Source organism: Strix aluco, chromosome 12 (genome assembly GCF_031877795.1).
Source record: "Strix aluco isolate bStrAlu1 chromosome 12, bStrAlu1.hap1, whole genome shotgun sequence".
Lineage (NCBI taxonomy): Eukaryota > Metazoa > Chordata > Aves > Strigiformes > Strigidae > Strix > Strix aluco.
Window position 1 is genome coordinate 25,326,885 of NC_133942.1, and position 14,951 is coordinate 25,341,835.

Below are 14,951 nucleotides of genomic sequence, written 5' to 3' on the forward strand. Positions count from 1 at the left end.
ATATGCTAGTGTTAAAAAATACCACAAATCTACCTCCAGAAGACTGTTTACGTTATAATTGCTATACTACAAGAGACAATATGGAACCTAAAACAGCTCAAGAGAATGTATGGAGTTCCTCAAAACTTTTCTCCTGAACAGCCTTTTCTTTTTTCTTCCTTTTCTCTTTTAAAGGAAAACATCCCAGTGGATCAGCAGAACGATAATTTCTGGTTTAAATTAATAGACTGTTTATGTTTTCTCTGCAAATATAGTTTTCAAATTATATATATTTTCTTTCAGCAGAAATAATCCTACACTAGCTGTAAACAGAAGTAATAGGAAGTTATACTAAGGCATTATATTTTAAATCCGTCATGGCTTATTGGAATTCCACAGAAAAGCACTCTCAATCATCAGTTTTTAGCTTCATGATTTCTTCTTATTTGATGTATGGTCATATTTACATCCTGAATTTTAAATATTACTTGTATTAGAAACACTGCTTAAACAGATACACCTTTTATGAGTACATCAACATCGAGAAAGCAGCACACACTATTTTTTCCCAGTCTAATGGATATCTTGTAAATTTATCATATTGTCTATCATCTTTCTGTCTATCTGTGTCATAGGCACAGAGAAATACACATTTTCTTGATGTCCACTATATAGTCTTCTGGTTTTACAGTTTGATTTACTATTAATAAAAACCCAAAACAAGACATGAGTCATGACACTAGTAACCCAGAAAGCTGATAGGATGTGACACCACATCTACTGCAGTGAAATTCTTACAGATTCGTCTGTGCCTACATTGGAAATTCCAGAAATTCTTTCTGGAATAATTCCTAGGCACTAACATTTTGTACACAGTTGCTGAGCAGCAGGGCTGTCAGTGCCTGTGATCAGTGGGCTGCCCCTACATTCCATTCCCTTCCTGCTTCATGCATCATCAGCAGCAGCAACCTCCAGCACTGCATTCCTGAATCACTCATTTACTCCTAACTACTTTTCATAATGATGCAAATACAGAAAAAGAATACTTAGAAATTTACTGAATATTTACTTCCACATTCTGCCTGTGTACTGATCAACAGCCATATAGGTGACACAGTGCTGATTTAAGTAACATACTCTCCAGTGGATGGAGCTTGGAGCTGGTAAGTGAATATTCAATAGAGTAATTATAACTTGCCTGGTAACAAGATAGTCACAATTTTAGTGCCGTATTTTTAAGCACACTGTGGCTAATAAGAATCTCTGTTCTTGATACATTCCCATTTCTATTTGCTGCAGTTCTGTCTCTCAAGACAGAGATCTTTTCTACCTCTATGACAAGGTCTATCTAGGACAAGCAACTACGCAAGACTGTGAAAACTGCTCAGATTTTCACTATTATCTGTCATACACCTAAAATTATCATTCTGTCCTGAAAAGTCAAAAAATGAAGTGGGAAAAATTTAATGTTCTTGGAATGAAGGGATGGGAGAGATCATGAGCTGCAGAAGGGACCTGTTGACTCAGGCAGAGACTGTCTGGCTACTGAAGGCCATAAGCATATAGGGTTCTTACCTTTTATATGGTTTTCATGCAAAAGATAGAAAACACTCCGTAATTTCCGCCTGCAGCTTCCAACTCAATCTTCCATTAGGGAGGCTCGATCTCCCTCTATTACTAAGTGAAGTAATAGTCTATTGCTTACTCTACTGCAATCTCTGTTGGAGGAAATAAGAGGCAAGGGGCATCTGTACCTACATCGTTTCTTGTGACTTCAGCTCAAATCTATTCCTTTTTCTCATAAGTGCTATACTTGCAGAACCCTCCTTAGTGGGATTGCACCACATATGAAAGCTAAGACCCCTCAAGTTGTGTCAAGTCCTGCTAAAATCCTCTTAGATTTTGACTGACAAAATTCAGAGCATTTTCAATCCCCTTAAAACCCATCTCAAGCAACTCCCTTTGGATAAGATGATCTGTTCTCTGGAGGTGTGAATTTTCCACCATTGTTTGTACGAGAAAACTTGGGTGAATAGGTCAGACCTAGAAGTCTAACTTACACACCCCTGTTCATGCAGTTTCAGCCTCTTTCTCGGTTTCCCTAAATGTGGAAAATTTGTCTCGTAAAATGAAAAACACTGCTGGGAATAATTATTTATATTAAAGAAGCACTCTAAGGGATAGTGAATTCTTTATGGGGGGTTGATATGATTAAAAGTCAAGTTCTACAAAAAGCTGTTGTAATTCTTATCTGATTATTATATTCAAGGCCAGAGCAGAGACAAGTTTGAAAAGCCAAGGCTTTGCATGTCAAACAGAAGTAGTCCTCAGCATGTGGGGAAAATGGCAGTGATAAACCTACTATTAGGCATCTGGGAGAGAAGCCCAGCATCTCCTCTGTGTGGGGGCTAAAACAGACATGAGCCACTATCACAGATAATGGCAGCTTATAGGCACATGAAGGGAGCAACTAAAATCCATTTCACTTAGACAAGGGACTGCAGTCTGATATTTACCTGTGTCCATCACACGTGAAAAGTGTTTACTGTGAATTATCCAAGAGAAAAGTGCAGGTTGAGGGGTTTCATTACCTATCTGAGAGTAGTTCAGATCACGCATTGAACACAAGAAATCACAGGTAAATCTCAGATTGGTGTCTTGGGTAGTCCAATGGATTCCTGCTATTCGTCTGAGTATATGCCTTTTTCTACAATTGCTGGAGGCCCACATCCAGAGCAGTGAGACCATGTGCAGACATATAGAAAATGGGAAAGTCAAATAAGCAGAGTAAGCTTTATGTGATTTTAGAAAATTAAGATCACTTTGAAAATAACTCTCAGTCTAACGTCAAGGTTAGAGACTGCAACTTTCACCATTAGAAAACACAATGCACAGACCCGCCTGTTAACAGCTGCTCTATAGCCTTCCTGATTCTGGTAGAAGTTGTAAGAAAGAACCCCTTCTAGGAAGAGTTGGAAATCCTTGTAGGTGTATGGTCATATTTTCACCTTTTCCTCATCAGAAGAGATAATAAAATCAATATATCCCTTAACATCTCTTTTGCACATATAACAACATATTGTAAGTGAAGCACAAGAGACTTTGCAAAACATGTACATAGACTTTTTAATAAAAACTTATAAATGAAGTATGTAAGTTTGCCTGGACTTTGACTATGTGTGGGAGAGATTCTAAAGTTACAGTTTTCACCATACCAAATGCTGACCTCCCAGGCACTCTCAAATTCCAAGATACGATTCAAAGTTAAAGTACTTGAGAAATACTGGAGAAAATCATAGCCAGCTGCATGTCATATTATTGTTTCAATGTTTGTTACTAAAAGTAAGCAGTAAGTTTTAAGTAAATGTATTGTGTTACCAAATCTTTCCTTTCAAACAAGCACTTCTGGCAGAAGTGTCTTAATTTCTTATCACAGAATTTCATCCACACAAGGAGCAATAAATAATTCATGTTCCTAGCTCTTTGTTGTGTGTCCCTGAACTGCTCAGAGCTGGAAGGCTGACAGCTGTGTCAGGACAAGCACCAAAGATCTGACATGACAAGTGACTAACAAGTTTCTTTCAGTCTATAGTGAAAGAAGACAATGGCATAAAGTGCAAAAACGGAATCCTGAAACAAAATGAAACTGTTTCTTTCTCTTTACCTAAGTGTTTGCTATGAGCTTATTTCCGACCCATAACCTCTGGTCATTTTATAGTACTGCCCAACCCCCTTTACTCCTCACATTCGCCTGGCCATTTACGCCTGTCCACGGATCAATATGAGCAATTCTTGGAGAAATACGATGTCTCCATGACAACCAAGCCACAAATTCTCAGTGGAAAGCAGTGAGACCAGTAGTGAAATCTCCTGAGGTTTTCAGACCTATAAGACAAGATGTCTTAAAATGCAGGAATGGGCAGAAACAAAAGCCAGAGTAATTCATTGTTTATTACTAGTTTAATGATGTCAGATGGACCGAATGAAACTCAGTTTTTAAGTTTAGATGCTTTATCAACATGTATTTTTGCCAGTCAATATTCACCTCCTGACAGGCTTTTATTCTTTCCATTACTTCATATAGATATGCAGAGTGCAGAACTGGATATTCAAGTTCCCATTTAAACGTGTGCACTTTGCCACACAGAATTAATTTAAGGCTTAAATTAATGTTATCTTAAAGGTACATTAATTCTCACCTGAACACTTTAGTGTCACCTCGTTTTAATTCTTTCGCACTTCAGAACAGATCAGAATTTAGACAATCCATATTTTTGCCCATAATCACTGTTGAAGGGACTATAAACAGTTTCTGAAGGAGGTGCCATGCACCTCAGATTGTAGGTGCAGTAAGGAATTAAGCTTGGCTCCTTCCCGAGTAGATTAGCTATTTCTTTCGAAATCTCATGCTGGTTTCTTCTGTACAGCATTGAGTCCAAGCCTATGTGCCTTTAAAATGAATACAGATTTACAATTCATTGGTTTCAATTATTCTAACATATACTGGTGTTCATTTCAGTGGAAAAGATGAAAAGGGAATGTAGTTCAAATCAGGTATATGACAGCAGTTGAACTCCCAAGGAATCTTGGAAGAGTGGAGTGTGCTGAAATATAATCCCCCAGACATGGGTCCTATCTGGGTTCTGAGATGACTTAGGGGACCTGACATGGATTTCAGACTGCACCCTTTGACTGAAAATTAAATCTCAGCAGTGTTCCTTGGGGAAGGATCAGGGGACTGTTGGCAGCTGCCCCCTGTCAGCACAGGCTGCAAGATTTGGAAATCTCTTAACTAAGCTGACAGGCCACAGAGACAATGAATCAAAAATATGATACACGGATCAGCACACAAAGATGCAAGAGGGTACACAGAAACCAGATAAAGCAGGGAAGGAAAATATCAAGTGAAGAAAGATGTTTAACTCTTTCACTAATGAGGACTACATGCAGGTTACGTATATGGTGTATGTGGGTAAAGCTCGCAGTTTGCTTAAAAGATCTTAGTATTTAGTTGCACAGAATGTTTTTAATCAGCTGTGACTCGATACACTTTATATTTAATTCCTTCCCTTTGGGATTCATTTAATAAATTTCTTAGATGTTCCATAACAAGAAAGATAATGAAACTACATGAAGATAAATCTTTTAGTCACCAAAAAGGATGCACTTTATGGATGTTCCTGTATTTAGCTGAATCAATGTTAAGAGCCATTAAAATGAAATAATGATTGTGAGCTGATTTAAAGAATCAAGCTATTTAACGCCACCAATTTGCTTTCCTCCAGAGATACAGTGTTTGAATGTCCGCCACTACATTCAACTGCAGTATATACAGTCTTTCTAATTTTTCATAATCCCATGCTACCTTCAAAGGGTCAGACATTGTACATATATTAAGTAAGCAGTGTAGTCCAAAACTAATTATAATGAACTAGTAGTGTCAGCTTTCTTTTTGGTCATAAAGCCTTTATCCTTTCTAAGACCTGAATTCTTGATGAAAGAGGAAAGGATAACAGCTCCACACTGTGACCCCTGGAGGTGACCATTAATTTGACATCACAGCTGCTAAAAAGGAAACAGCATTACAATGTGCTTTTTTTACAGACCCAAAAGCTGTGTCAGATTTATCACTTGATACTTGGTGATTGTCTTTAAATGCCTCTCACCTGGACTCTCAGACTCTTCCAAGACACATCTGTCAGGCGTATCCTCCACATCTTGGAAGTTTGCCGAGTTTGAGCTCTTGTCATGCTTCAGCGCACTGACTGGAGCAATAAAGAATGAAATCAGGGGGAGGGAGAAATGTAACGTATTCAGAAACAAACACTTCCTGATTTTCTGCAGAGCATTCAATGCTGAAGACATAATTTGTAAACACAAATAATAGAATGAAATAAAACAGAAACTCAGAGTACTTATATACAACCATAGCACAGCTGAAAAATCTACAGACAAGAATTCATTCAGGGAGAAGTTTGAGGCATTGGCTTAAATGTGATCCATCTGAACTAAAAACCATTTTTTTCTTATGGTATCCTAACATAATAAAATAATTTAGAAACCATAAAAGGTGCTTGTGTCTTTCACCAAAGAAGCCAGTAACCAATATAAAAGATCAATTAGGTGGTTTTGTAATTACTGGAGTCATTCACCAGGGAGAGGAATGGTTTTCATTTTAAGATGAAAATATGTTGTATATAACAAGCTAGAATATGTAATAAAATGAGTGATAATTCCAAAGTGCAGTAAAAACCAGACTTAGAGATTACCAACTTTGAGTTCTTCTTTTACTTAATTGCTAAAACCACTTTCATTTCAGAAAAGGAAAATATCTTCATGGAAACAATTATTTGTCTGTATGTGACTTTTTAATTCACTTGGCTTTTGAACAAATCCCATATAAGTTTTCCTGAAGAAGAGAGTTACTTCCCTTGTCAATGTCCATTTCCCTCTCTTCTGCTCCGTATCTCCATATAGAGCCACCAATATAGCTTGAAGTACAATTATTAAACAATATATTATAGAATAGCACAGGAAAGACTAGATCTCATTTTATCAGTCCCATTAAAACTCTTAGCTGGTCCCATTTCTTAGGAAAATCGTGGTGACTAGAAAATAGTTAATTTTTTTTCTAATATCTAGAAAACTAAGCAAGGTTCCAAACTTAAATGTGGATGGGGATACCAATGGCTATACACAGTCTCAGTGTAGTTTTGTCCTGTTTTCAGAACAAGAAATTTGTTCCCTTAAACTTTTTGATGGATTTTTTTTTGACCAAATGAATATTTGCTGAAGAATTATTTAAACACCCATTTAAATTTTCCAAAATTATGAGTGAATCAACAAGGCCTCAGGGCATTATTCAGACAGGAAGAGCTAAAAGACACATATTCCACTTCAGTGCTCTGCACTTTCCATCAGTTTGCAGCTATTGATCCCAGGTCGCCAAAAGGTTCCATCATTCTCGACTCCTGCATCTACAGAGTCCATTTGAAACAATCAGGGCTTCAATACAATTGTGGAATCAGATCCTTGAAAATGCAACATTAAAACATAATAAATAATAAAATCTATGATAGTGACATCATGCCTTTACCCAAAAAAAAAAAAAAAAGTCAATAAATTTAGCTTAAAAATTCTGCCTTGGATGGCAACCAACCAGTATATAAAACCCTGTCCAGGTAAAGCAGGAACAGTGGGTAAATTTCTAAGCTTACAAAAACCCAGTAGACTTGTATCAATGGTCAACTTATCCACATGAAGAGGAGTCCTAGTTCTTGTCTCTACCAAGGAAGTGTTGACATGATAATCTGCATGAGGTGAGTTGATGCTGAAGAACAACTTACAACAAACAAATGTTCTTGTTCAAACATGAAAACAAAATGATATGTTCAGGAAGAAATGTCTTCAAAGATGTCTGTACTCTTCTCTGATTTTTACAACATTTAAATAATTTTCAAATACACTAACTAAAGGCCAGAATTCCTACTTCAACAAAAAAAAAATTGGAAAATAGAAGTGTGCATATTATATTTTCAAAAAAATTGTTTTGTGCCAGATTTATTAGAACGTTCTTTCTAAAACAGTTCTTCCCATTAAGCAGTCAGCTCCACTGTGCTGAGTGATAGATTGAGTCATTACTGCTGCATGGATTTAAAAGTCAGAACTGCGCTGAAGTAGAGCAATAGGAAAATTTCCAACAGAGTATACTGTGATAAAAGGGAGAAAACAAAAGTATGGCTATAGTTCTGCAGAGAAAGAGAAAAATCACAAGAGCTGTCCTCTCTAAAAAACATAGCAGTGAGCAAAAATTTACAATCAGCCTTTCAAAACAAATGGTGTATTTTCAGCCAGTAAAGAACTCTCAGTGAATCAAGAAGGGGAGATGCTTTCATGGCACCAACCATCAGTCCCAGTTAGGAGATGGCAGATACTTCCCTTGCTGGAGGTCGGTGCTGTAATTGCTCTTGAATGGGACTAGGACAAGCCTGTTCAAGTGCTCTCCCTCTGCCCCAGACCATGTCAGCATAAGTCATATAATTTAAACTAACCTGCTTGATTTTATAACAAAGCAGAGCTGAGCAGTGTTTTAGGGAAGGTACCAGGTTCAGCTGAGAAGTAACTTGGAACATAATGAATAAAAGACAGCTAGAAGCAAGTCCATACACCAATGAGATACATCAGAAGGAAGGTGTGAAATGAGCATGAAAGAAACCAAGACAGGCTGGCAAGATCCTTGGACAAAGCAGGAAGATCTCCAGGTGATAAGCTTGAGTAGAGATTGCGGAGATTTGGGAGAGGTTGGAGCCACTGAAAGCCAAGACAAACAAAAATGAGGAAAAAAGGGTTCACAGACAATGCTGATATGGCTGACAAATTACAAAAATCAGTGATGAAACACACACTAATAGTTGATGACTAGAAGTCATCAGGAACAGTTTAAAGGGAGTGGATAGCACGAATGGAAAGGGTTTTCATGGGACAGGGAAGTGGACCTCTAGACAACTTGCATAAAAAGAGCTGTTGGAGAACGAGGTTCAGCAGGAAAAAGTGAAGGGAGGAAAGTGCTTATTTCAGAAAACCAGGAGACAGGCTGGGACAGGCTAGGATCAGGTCACTGGTGCAAGTGAGGGATGTGTATCTTAGCCTTGTCACTTACTCAGATGTACACATGCCTCCCTAGGTAAAACTCAGGCAAACAAACTTCACAATACCCTAGTTGATGAAGTTACATAATGAGTGTACGCATGAGCAAGAAAGGGACCTAGGCAGAGACCTTCAGATCTTTCTTTTTTAAAACATCACATGTTATATGCTCAATTTGAACAGGAAGGTTCCTTAAAAATATCATAAAATAACAAAGGGAATTGAAAAGTTAAAAATAAGGAAAGAACAGTCTGGCCCAAATAAAGAGTGAAAGCAAAAAATGGCATTATATAATCATGAAAAAGAAAATAGAAAAATCGCAATGCTGACACCTACTTTATTGTATTTTCCCTTAGGGGAACAGGATTTTATGCTCAAATGTCAATAGGGGAAATATTATTCTGAATTGCTTATACCTAGGATGCTGATGGAATTTAAGTTATTTAAACATAAACAGTGTGATCTTTATTCATTCTGAGGATACTCCGTCCTACTTCGTGTTTAAATGGACCTTAAAATTACTTTCGCTTCCATTTGAAAGCTAATTTGTGTAGCCAAAGTGATGTAAATGTCTGGAGTATAAATAATCCCCAAATCTACAAGTCAGAGAAAAAGTTAAGAAACAATTTCTGATATAACTTCAATGATATTTTCTTTCTATTCAGTGCAATGTAATTTCAATTATTACATGGACAGTAGAAATTACATTTGTTAGCATGAAAGTAAGGTAAAAGGACAGATCTCATTGAAGCAAATGACCTTGAACTCAGCATGTAAGAATGACATAAATCTTCATTGTACAGGATCAATCTTGAGAATTGTGGTAATTTTTCTGATACATCTTAATAAGCTCTTAAGAGTTGTTTACTGAACTTGATACTCATTCTTCTAGATTATTGAAACAGAAAAAAAAACATTAAAAAAAAAGGTATGGAATTTAGAATAGTAAAAGAATGTCATAAGATCATAGTATTCAATGAAACATTTATGCAAATACTTTCAAAATATTTCAACTTCCAAAAATAAAACCAAATTATTTCCAAAAAGAGATCAAGACTGGTGATTAGACTAAGTAGGAACACTCTTTGAGTGAATGAACTGTTAAATGACAAGCCATTCTTTGTGAATATACACTAATTGCTAATTAGAGCAACAACTCATCACTATCATTTATTTCTACATGTTCTGTTTAAACTCTGAAAAGCCTTATTTCACTCTGGAAATATTACCCACTAAAGTCTAAACAACGTGCTCTGCATAGCAATTTTCAGAGGGCAGACACACTGGAGAAAGAAGTTTGCATAACACAGGTGAATAAACCAGTTAGTGTTTTCTGATAAGATGCCTTTGCTATTGATAAGGTGGATTAGTAACTCAAAGACAGTCTGTCTGCAGGGAAAACAAGAATTTATTTGTCATTCAAGACAAGCAGATAAGGCAACAAAAATTATTTTTCAATCAAAAATATGAGGCAATTTAGGATATAGGTGATAAACATACTTAAGGTGCAATACAGAACACAAAGCAGCCTGAATCTAAATAAAACTGCATGAAAAAAGCTGTAAAGGAAAACAAAATGCTGGTTGTTCTTATTTTCATAAATGGATAAAACAATCGTGCTGCAATGCCACTTCTGGGATGTATAGGATCTACAGGCACTTACTGTATTATACCTAAGAAGCTTGATGGAGAGCTGGGCAAGAAATGTTTTGAAGTACTATTTTAAAAAGCACATTTCATAGATATCATAAAAAGCATAAGAACAGCTGTGCTTGCTGAGACCAAATATCATCAGTGTAAGAGTCCAACAACCATACAGTAATATTTCACCAGAAATTTCTCCTAAATTCCAATTTGAAACTCAGGGAATTCCAAAACTTTTTTTTTTTACATTTAATAACTCACAGTAGATTTCTGTTCCACAAACTTCTCCAGTTTTCCCTTAAACATGTAGAATTTTCGCATCCTTAACATCTTACACCCTAACTTGCCTGACCATAGCAAGCTCTGTTGTTTCACCACACAGGTAGGCATCTCCTCTTGTTTGTTCGCACATGTCCCTATTAGCTTAATGTGAAACTTATTCTTGTATGAGAAAAGGCACGTGTACGAGCCCTGCACAATCTCTCCATGATGCTTCTGACTGGACAGTCCTTTGTTTTATCCTCTTTCAACTATCTCTTTTCCAGGTTGAGAATTACTATCCTACTTATCTTTTTCCATGTATTTTGATGCCAACTTAAAATGATACAATTATTTCACTAATATTATAAGAAATGCAGGAAATGGTCATGAAATGGCAAGTGAAATATTAGCAGCACTCACCACAATCATCTAGAAACAGAAAAAGCAGATAGTGAAGTTACACCAGCCAGCACAGAGCACGTGTGTCGCCGTTACGGTGCCGGCGGGCAGGGAGTCACACAGGCTGGGGACGTGCCCCTGATGGCACCAGTGCCGAGCACCACACAAGGATTACTTCACAGGTTTTACAGGTGCTACTCCCATCTACAGAGCCTGCTATGGCAGTTGCCTTTGTTGCCACAGCAGGAACACTGTTGACACATGCTCAGTTTGTGATCCAGATTCTCTTCTGAGAAACCGTTACCTTGCTGTTTCTTCCCCATCCTGTCTCTTTGCAGAAGATTAATCCTACCTCAGTCTAGATCCTTGCTCTCGTCCTTATTGAATTGAACCCTATTTTTTTTTCCAGACCATTTCTCAGGCCATATAAACCACTAATTCATCTCACTGACAGAAGACATCAGTTGCTGGTCATTTCATAATTTTTAGTGTCATTTACAAAAACCTGCACTGATGTATGTAGTTGTCATTTAATTGAAATGGCTGGTTGTTATCTTCTGATGATTAAATATCATGCTGGCCCAGTTTTCATTACATTTTAATTTTAAAAAGAGAGATTAAGGAAATAAACCTGGAGAAACACATTATTATAAAGTGAATGCTGCAGCATATAGAAGTTGGAACTGTCCTTGAAATAAGCCAGTATGGACAAGTCAAACTGGAAGCTACAGTAACTTAAATCCATTACATTGAATGCAGAAGTAGGACCTAATATTACATTGCAGAGCTCAGTTTGCAGAAATACTAACCCATGCACCTGGGGAAGCCTGAGCTTGCTCTTGCACTCTGTGAAGTCCCATGCAAAGGAAGCTCATTCCGCTCACTAAGTCAGTTGCATGCAACTAAAGAACATTTTTCCTTCTGTATGAAATTTCTTTTAAGGTTTTCACATATTTTAAATTCAAAAACTCCTGAAACTCCATTTTCCCCCCTCCCCGTATCTATGAGGACAGCATTACTCCAGACAGGAAAACTGAAATTTTCAGTGATTCTTTTCCCAATATACCTTGAAGTTTTATTCACCCAGAGGGACTTCCCTACTTCTCTCAACTAAAATATAATGCCATGTTACAAATTATGCTCTCAAAGGACATCCCATTTTTGTTTCATTAGTGCAATGAAACATTCACTCAATTTTAAAGCAGTTGTCTTGATCTCAGTTGTGATTTATACCAGAATCCGTCCATGTATTCTGTGTAGTATATATAATAAAACACCTAACTAGTTAAATTTGTCTCAGTGGGTTATGCTGCAAGAAATAAAATACTTTACCATAAAATCCCACACAACGTTTACTGCACAGCTCTGAAGCATATGCTTCTGCAAAACTTAGGAGGATTTTAAAAAGGAAAATGTAACCTCAAACTGTCTTTAATTAATTCTTCAATCATTATACACTGCTTTTTCTTCTTGATGTCCTCTCTGGCTAGAAAACCCAAATTTATTTTTTCCAATTTCCCTAAATGTGTGGTAGTGCGTATTTTAACCAAATATGGTGTAAGACTAAATTATTTGATCACATTTGATCAAGATTATTTATCCCTCTCTCATTATTTTTTTTCAACCGGTAACTGGGATGCAACAGAAAAACAATTTCTACAGGAATTAGTAAAGAAGGCCAAATTTCAGTTCTGGTAGTTACTAGATAATTAGTTTATTTTTAAAATTAAAGTATATAGCATCTCCTCACCCATTCAATTTTCTAAAAATATATATAGCAAAATTTCCCATTTTCTACATATTAGAACCCTAGTGTGGGAAGGTACATGTTGCAGATAGGACTGCCTATCAGCATGTCAGTGGCTTCTATAAAAACAACAAACAAAGACATATTTTGTATATTTAAAATTGCATTATTGACAGTATTGACATTATTATTTTCGTGACAGTAGACTGATTTGATATTCAAGTCTAAATTCATTAATCAGGGAATTTTTAGAGGATTCTGGTTCAGTCCATTTCTACAGAGGAATTATAGCTGTAGATTGCCTCAATTTGCTTTTAAAACCAAAATGAAACAAAAGTGTGCAGCACGGTTATGGCACTGACATATCCCTGTGCATAATGTGAATGTTAGAGCTTGCACGCTCTTCCCTTCTCTCGATCAAAGCTGTTCAAATAGCTTAATCCATGGGAAAAAAAATATACACAGAGTCTCTTTATTAACCTCTTCTGGCCAGATTATTGTTATTCTTTTGCATTATGGCCTTGAAGATGTATTACTGATAGGGAGGTAAAGCCAACTGCAGCACAGCATGACTCTGCTGAATGGCTGCTGTATGAAAGTGGAAGTACTTATTTCCAAGACATTTCTGTGATGCTCCCTACTGTTAAAATGTTATCTGACTTTAAAAGATTTTCAGTTCAATTGTAAGCAATAAGTAAACTCAGGCAGAACAGTACTGTATACTGAAGAGTTTCACTAGCTGGTCAAACAGGCATTATTCCAAGAAACTAATGTTGTATAGGACTGCTTCCTGGTGGCTCAGACCTCTGATTGGCAAAAGACAGTGGACTTTTCAGTCAGCAAGCTAGTTACCCATGGATGTGGCTCAAGGCTGACACACAGATTGACTGGTTCACACTAATTTACTTCACACAGATTCCATTTATCTCCTAGAAGATCCCCTGGCAGCAGCTTATAATGGCATATCCTAGGATGCCTGCCTGCATGAGTTTTTAAAGCGGCAGAGCTTGATGAATCTAAGTCCAGAAAACAGTTCACAGATTGAGGACTAGGTGCAATCAAAAAACATCAAGTAGCACAGCTGGGACTTGCTAGCTTGCTTGACTGGTTTGAGCAGCTGAGCATTAACTACGCTTGCTTTCCTGCTGGCAGCCCTGTGTCACTAGGACAAATCGGAGCACTACCCGACAGAAAAGAAAAAGAAAAAGAAAAAGAAAAAGAAAAAGAAAAAGAAAAAGAAAAAGAAAAAGAAAAAGAAAAAGAAAAAGAAAAAGAAAAAGAAAAAGAAAAAGAAAAAGAAAAAGAAAAAGAAAAAGAAAAAGAAAAAGAAAAAGAAAAAGAAAAAGAGAAAAAAAGAAAAAGAGAAAAAGGTTGAGGAGAGGAGATTATTGCATTGCATGGATACTATTAATAGATGCAGGAAAAACTCATTAGAACATTTAATCTTTATGCAACTCCAGGATTATCAAACTAAATAATGCTATGGTTAGCAAGTTTTGAGGCTAGGAATCTGAAAATTTCTTTTGGTCACACTAACACTTCCCAGGAAAAAGACCTGAATAAAACTAAAGCTGTTGCCATTTCTTTCCTATTGAAAATACAACTATTTTCAATCTAGTAATACATGTACAATGAACAATAGTTACCAATATACTGGGTTTTACGTTATAACAAGGTGAGGTACAGGTCAATGCAATTCCTCACCTCCATAGAGAATAACAGACTTCAATAGGTGCAAGCTTATAAATTGTATTTTTAAAAGGACTGAAAATACAGGCTTACACTATAGCTCTCCAAATTCAGATAGACAGAGACTATTCTTTAAAGTCCTTCTCAGAAAGGAAGCAAAAATTAATATTATTAGACAATAACATTTGACAGAAAATGTATTGTGAGAAATCCAAAGCACATTTAGTACTTAGGAGGTTAAAGACTCAGCTGTAGTGCTAGTTGATGAAAAAGTAGGATTAAGGCTTTAGTATGAGTCTTGACATGATCATGTTGTCTGCCTGCTGTCTTAAGCTTCGAAAAACAGCTGGGATCATCTTCTTATAAGCTTCAACTCAAAGATGTTTAAGCAGTTCCCAATCCAATTAAACAGAGGTAAATATAAGGAAGGGCCCTACTGAGCCCAATCATCTTATTTTTTTAATGAAAACCAGCATAATTGCAGGTTACACAACTCCTTAATCTCACTTTAAACCTAATAGACTGCTGCCTTATAGTGCACATGGCAGGCCCAGTTAACCCAAGCATTCTGTATGGGTGTGCTTAA

The 14,951-nt window shown here is 36.7% G+C and overlaps 1 protein-coding gene across 4 annotated transcripts in view; it reads right to left on the reverse strand.

Moving 5' to 3' along the window:
* The window catches only part of WDR72 (WD repeat domain 72), a 395,476-nt gene that overhangs the window by 271,855 nt on the left and 108,670 nt on the right, over positions 1-14,951 (reverse strand). For 3 of the 4 annotated variants that reach the window (XM_074837440.1, XM_074837444.1, XM_074837441.1), the window contains one exon: positions 5,646-5,744. In XM_074837440.1, coding sequence (XP_074693541.1) covers positions 5,646-5,744 — 99 coding nt within the window. Of the gene's footprint in view, positions 1-4,366; positions 4,429-5,645; positions 5,745-14,951 lie in introns of those variants that run through there. The other variant, XM_074837443.1, reaches the window with a different exon arrangement.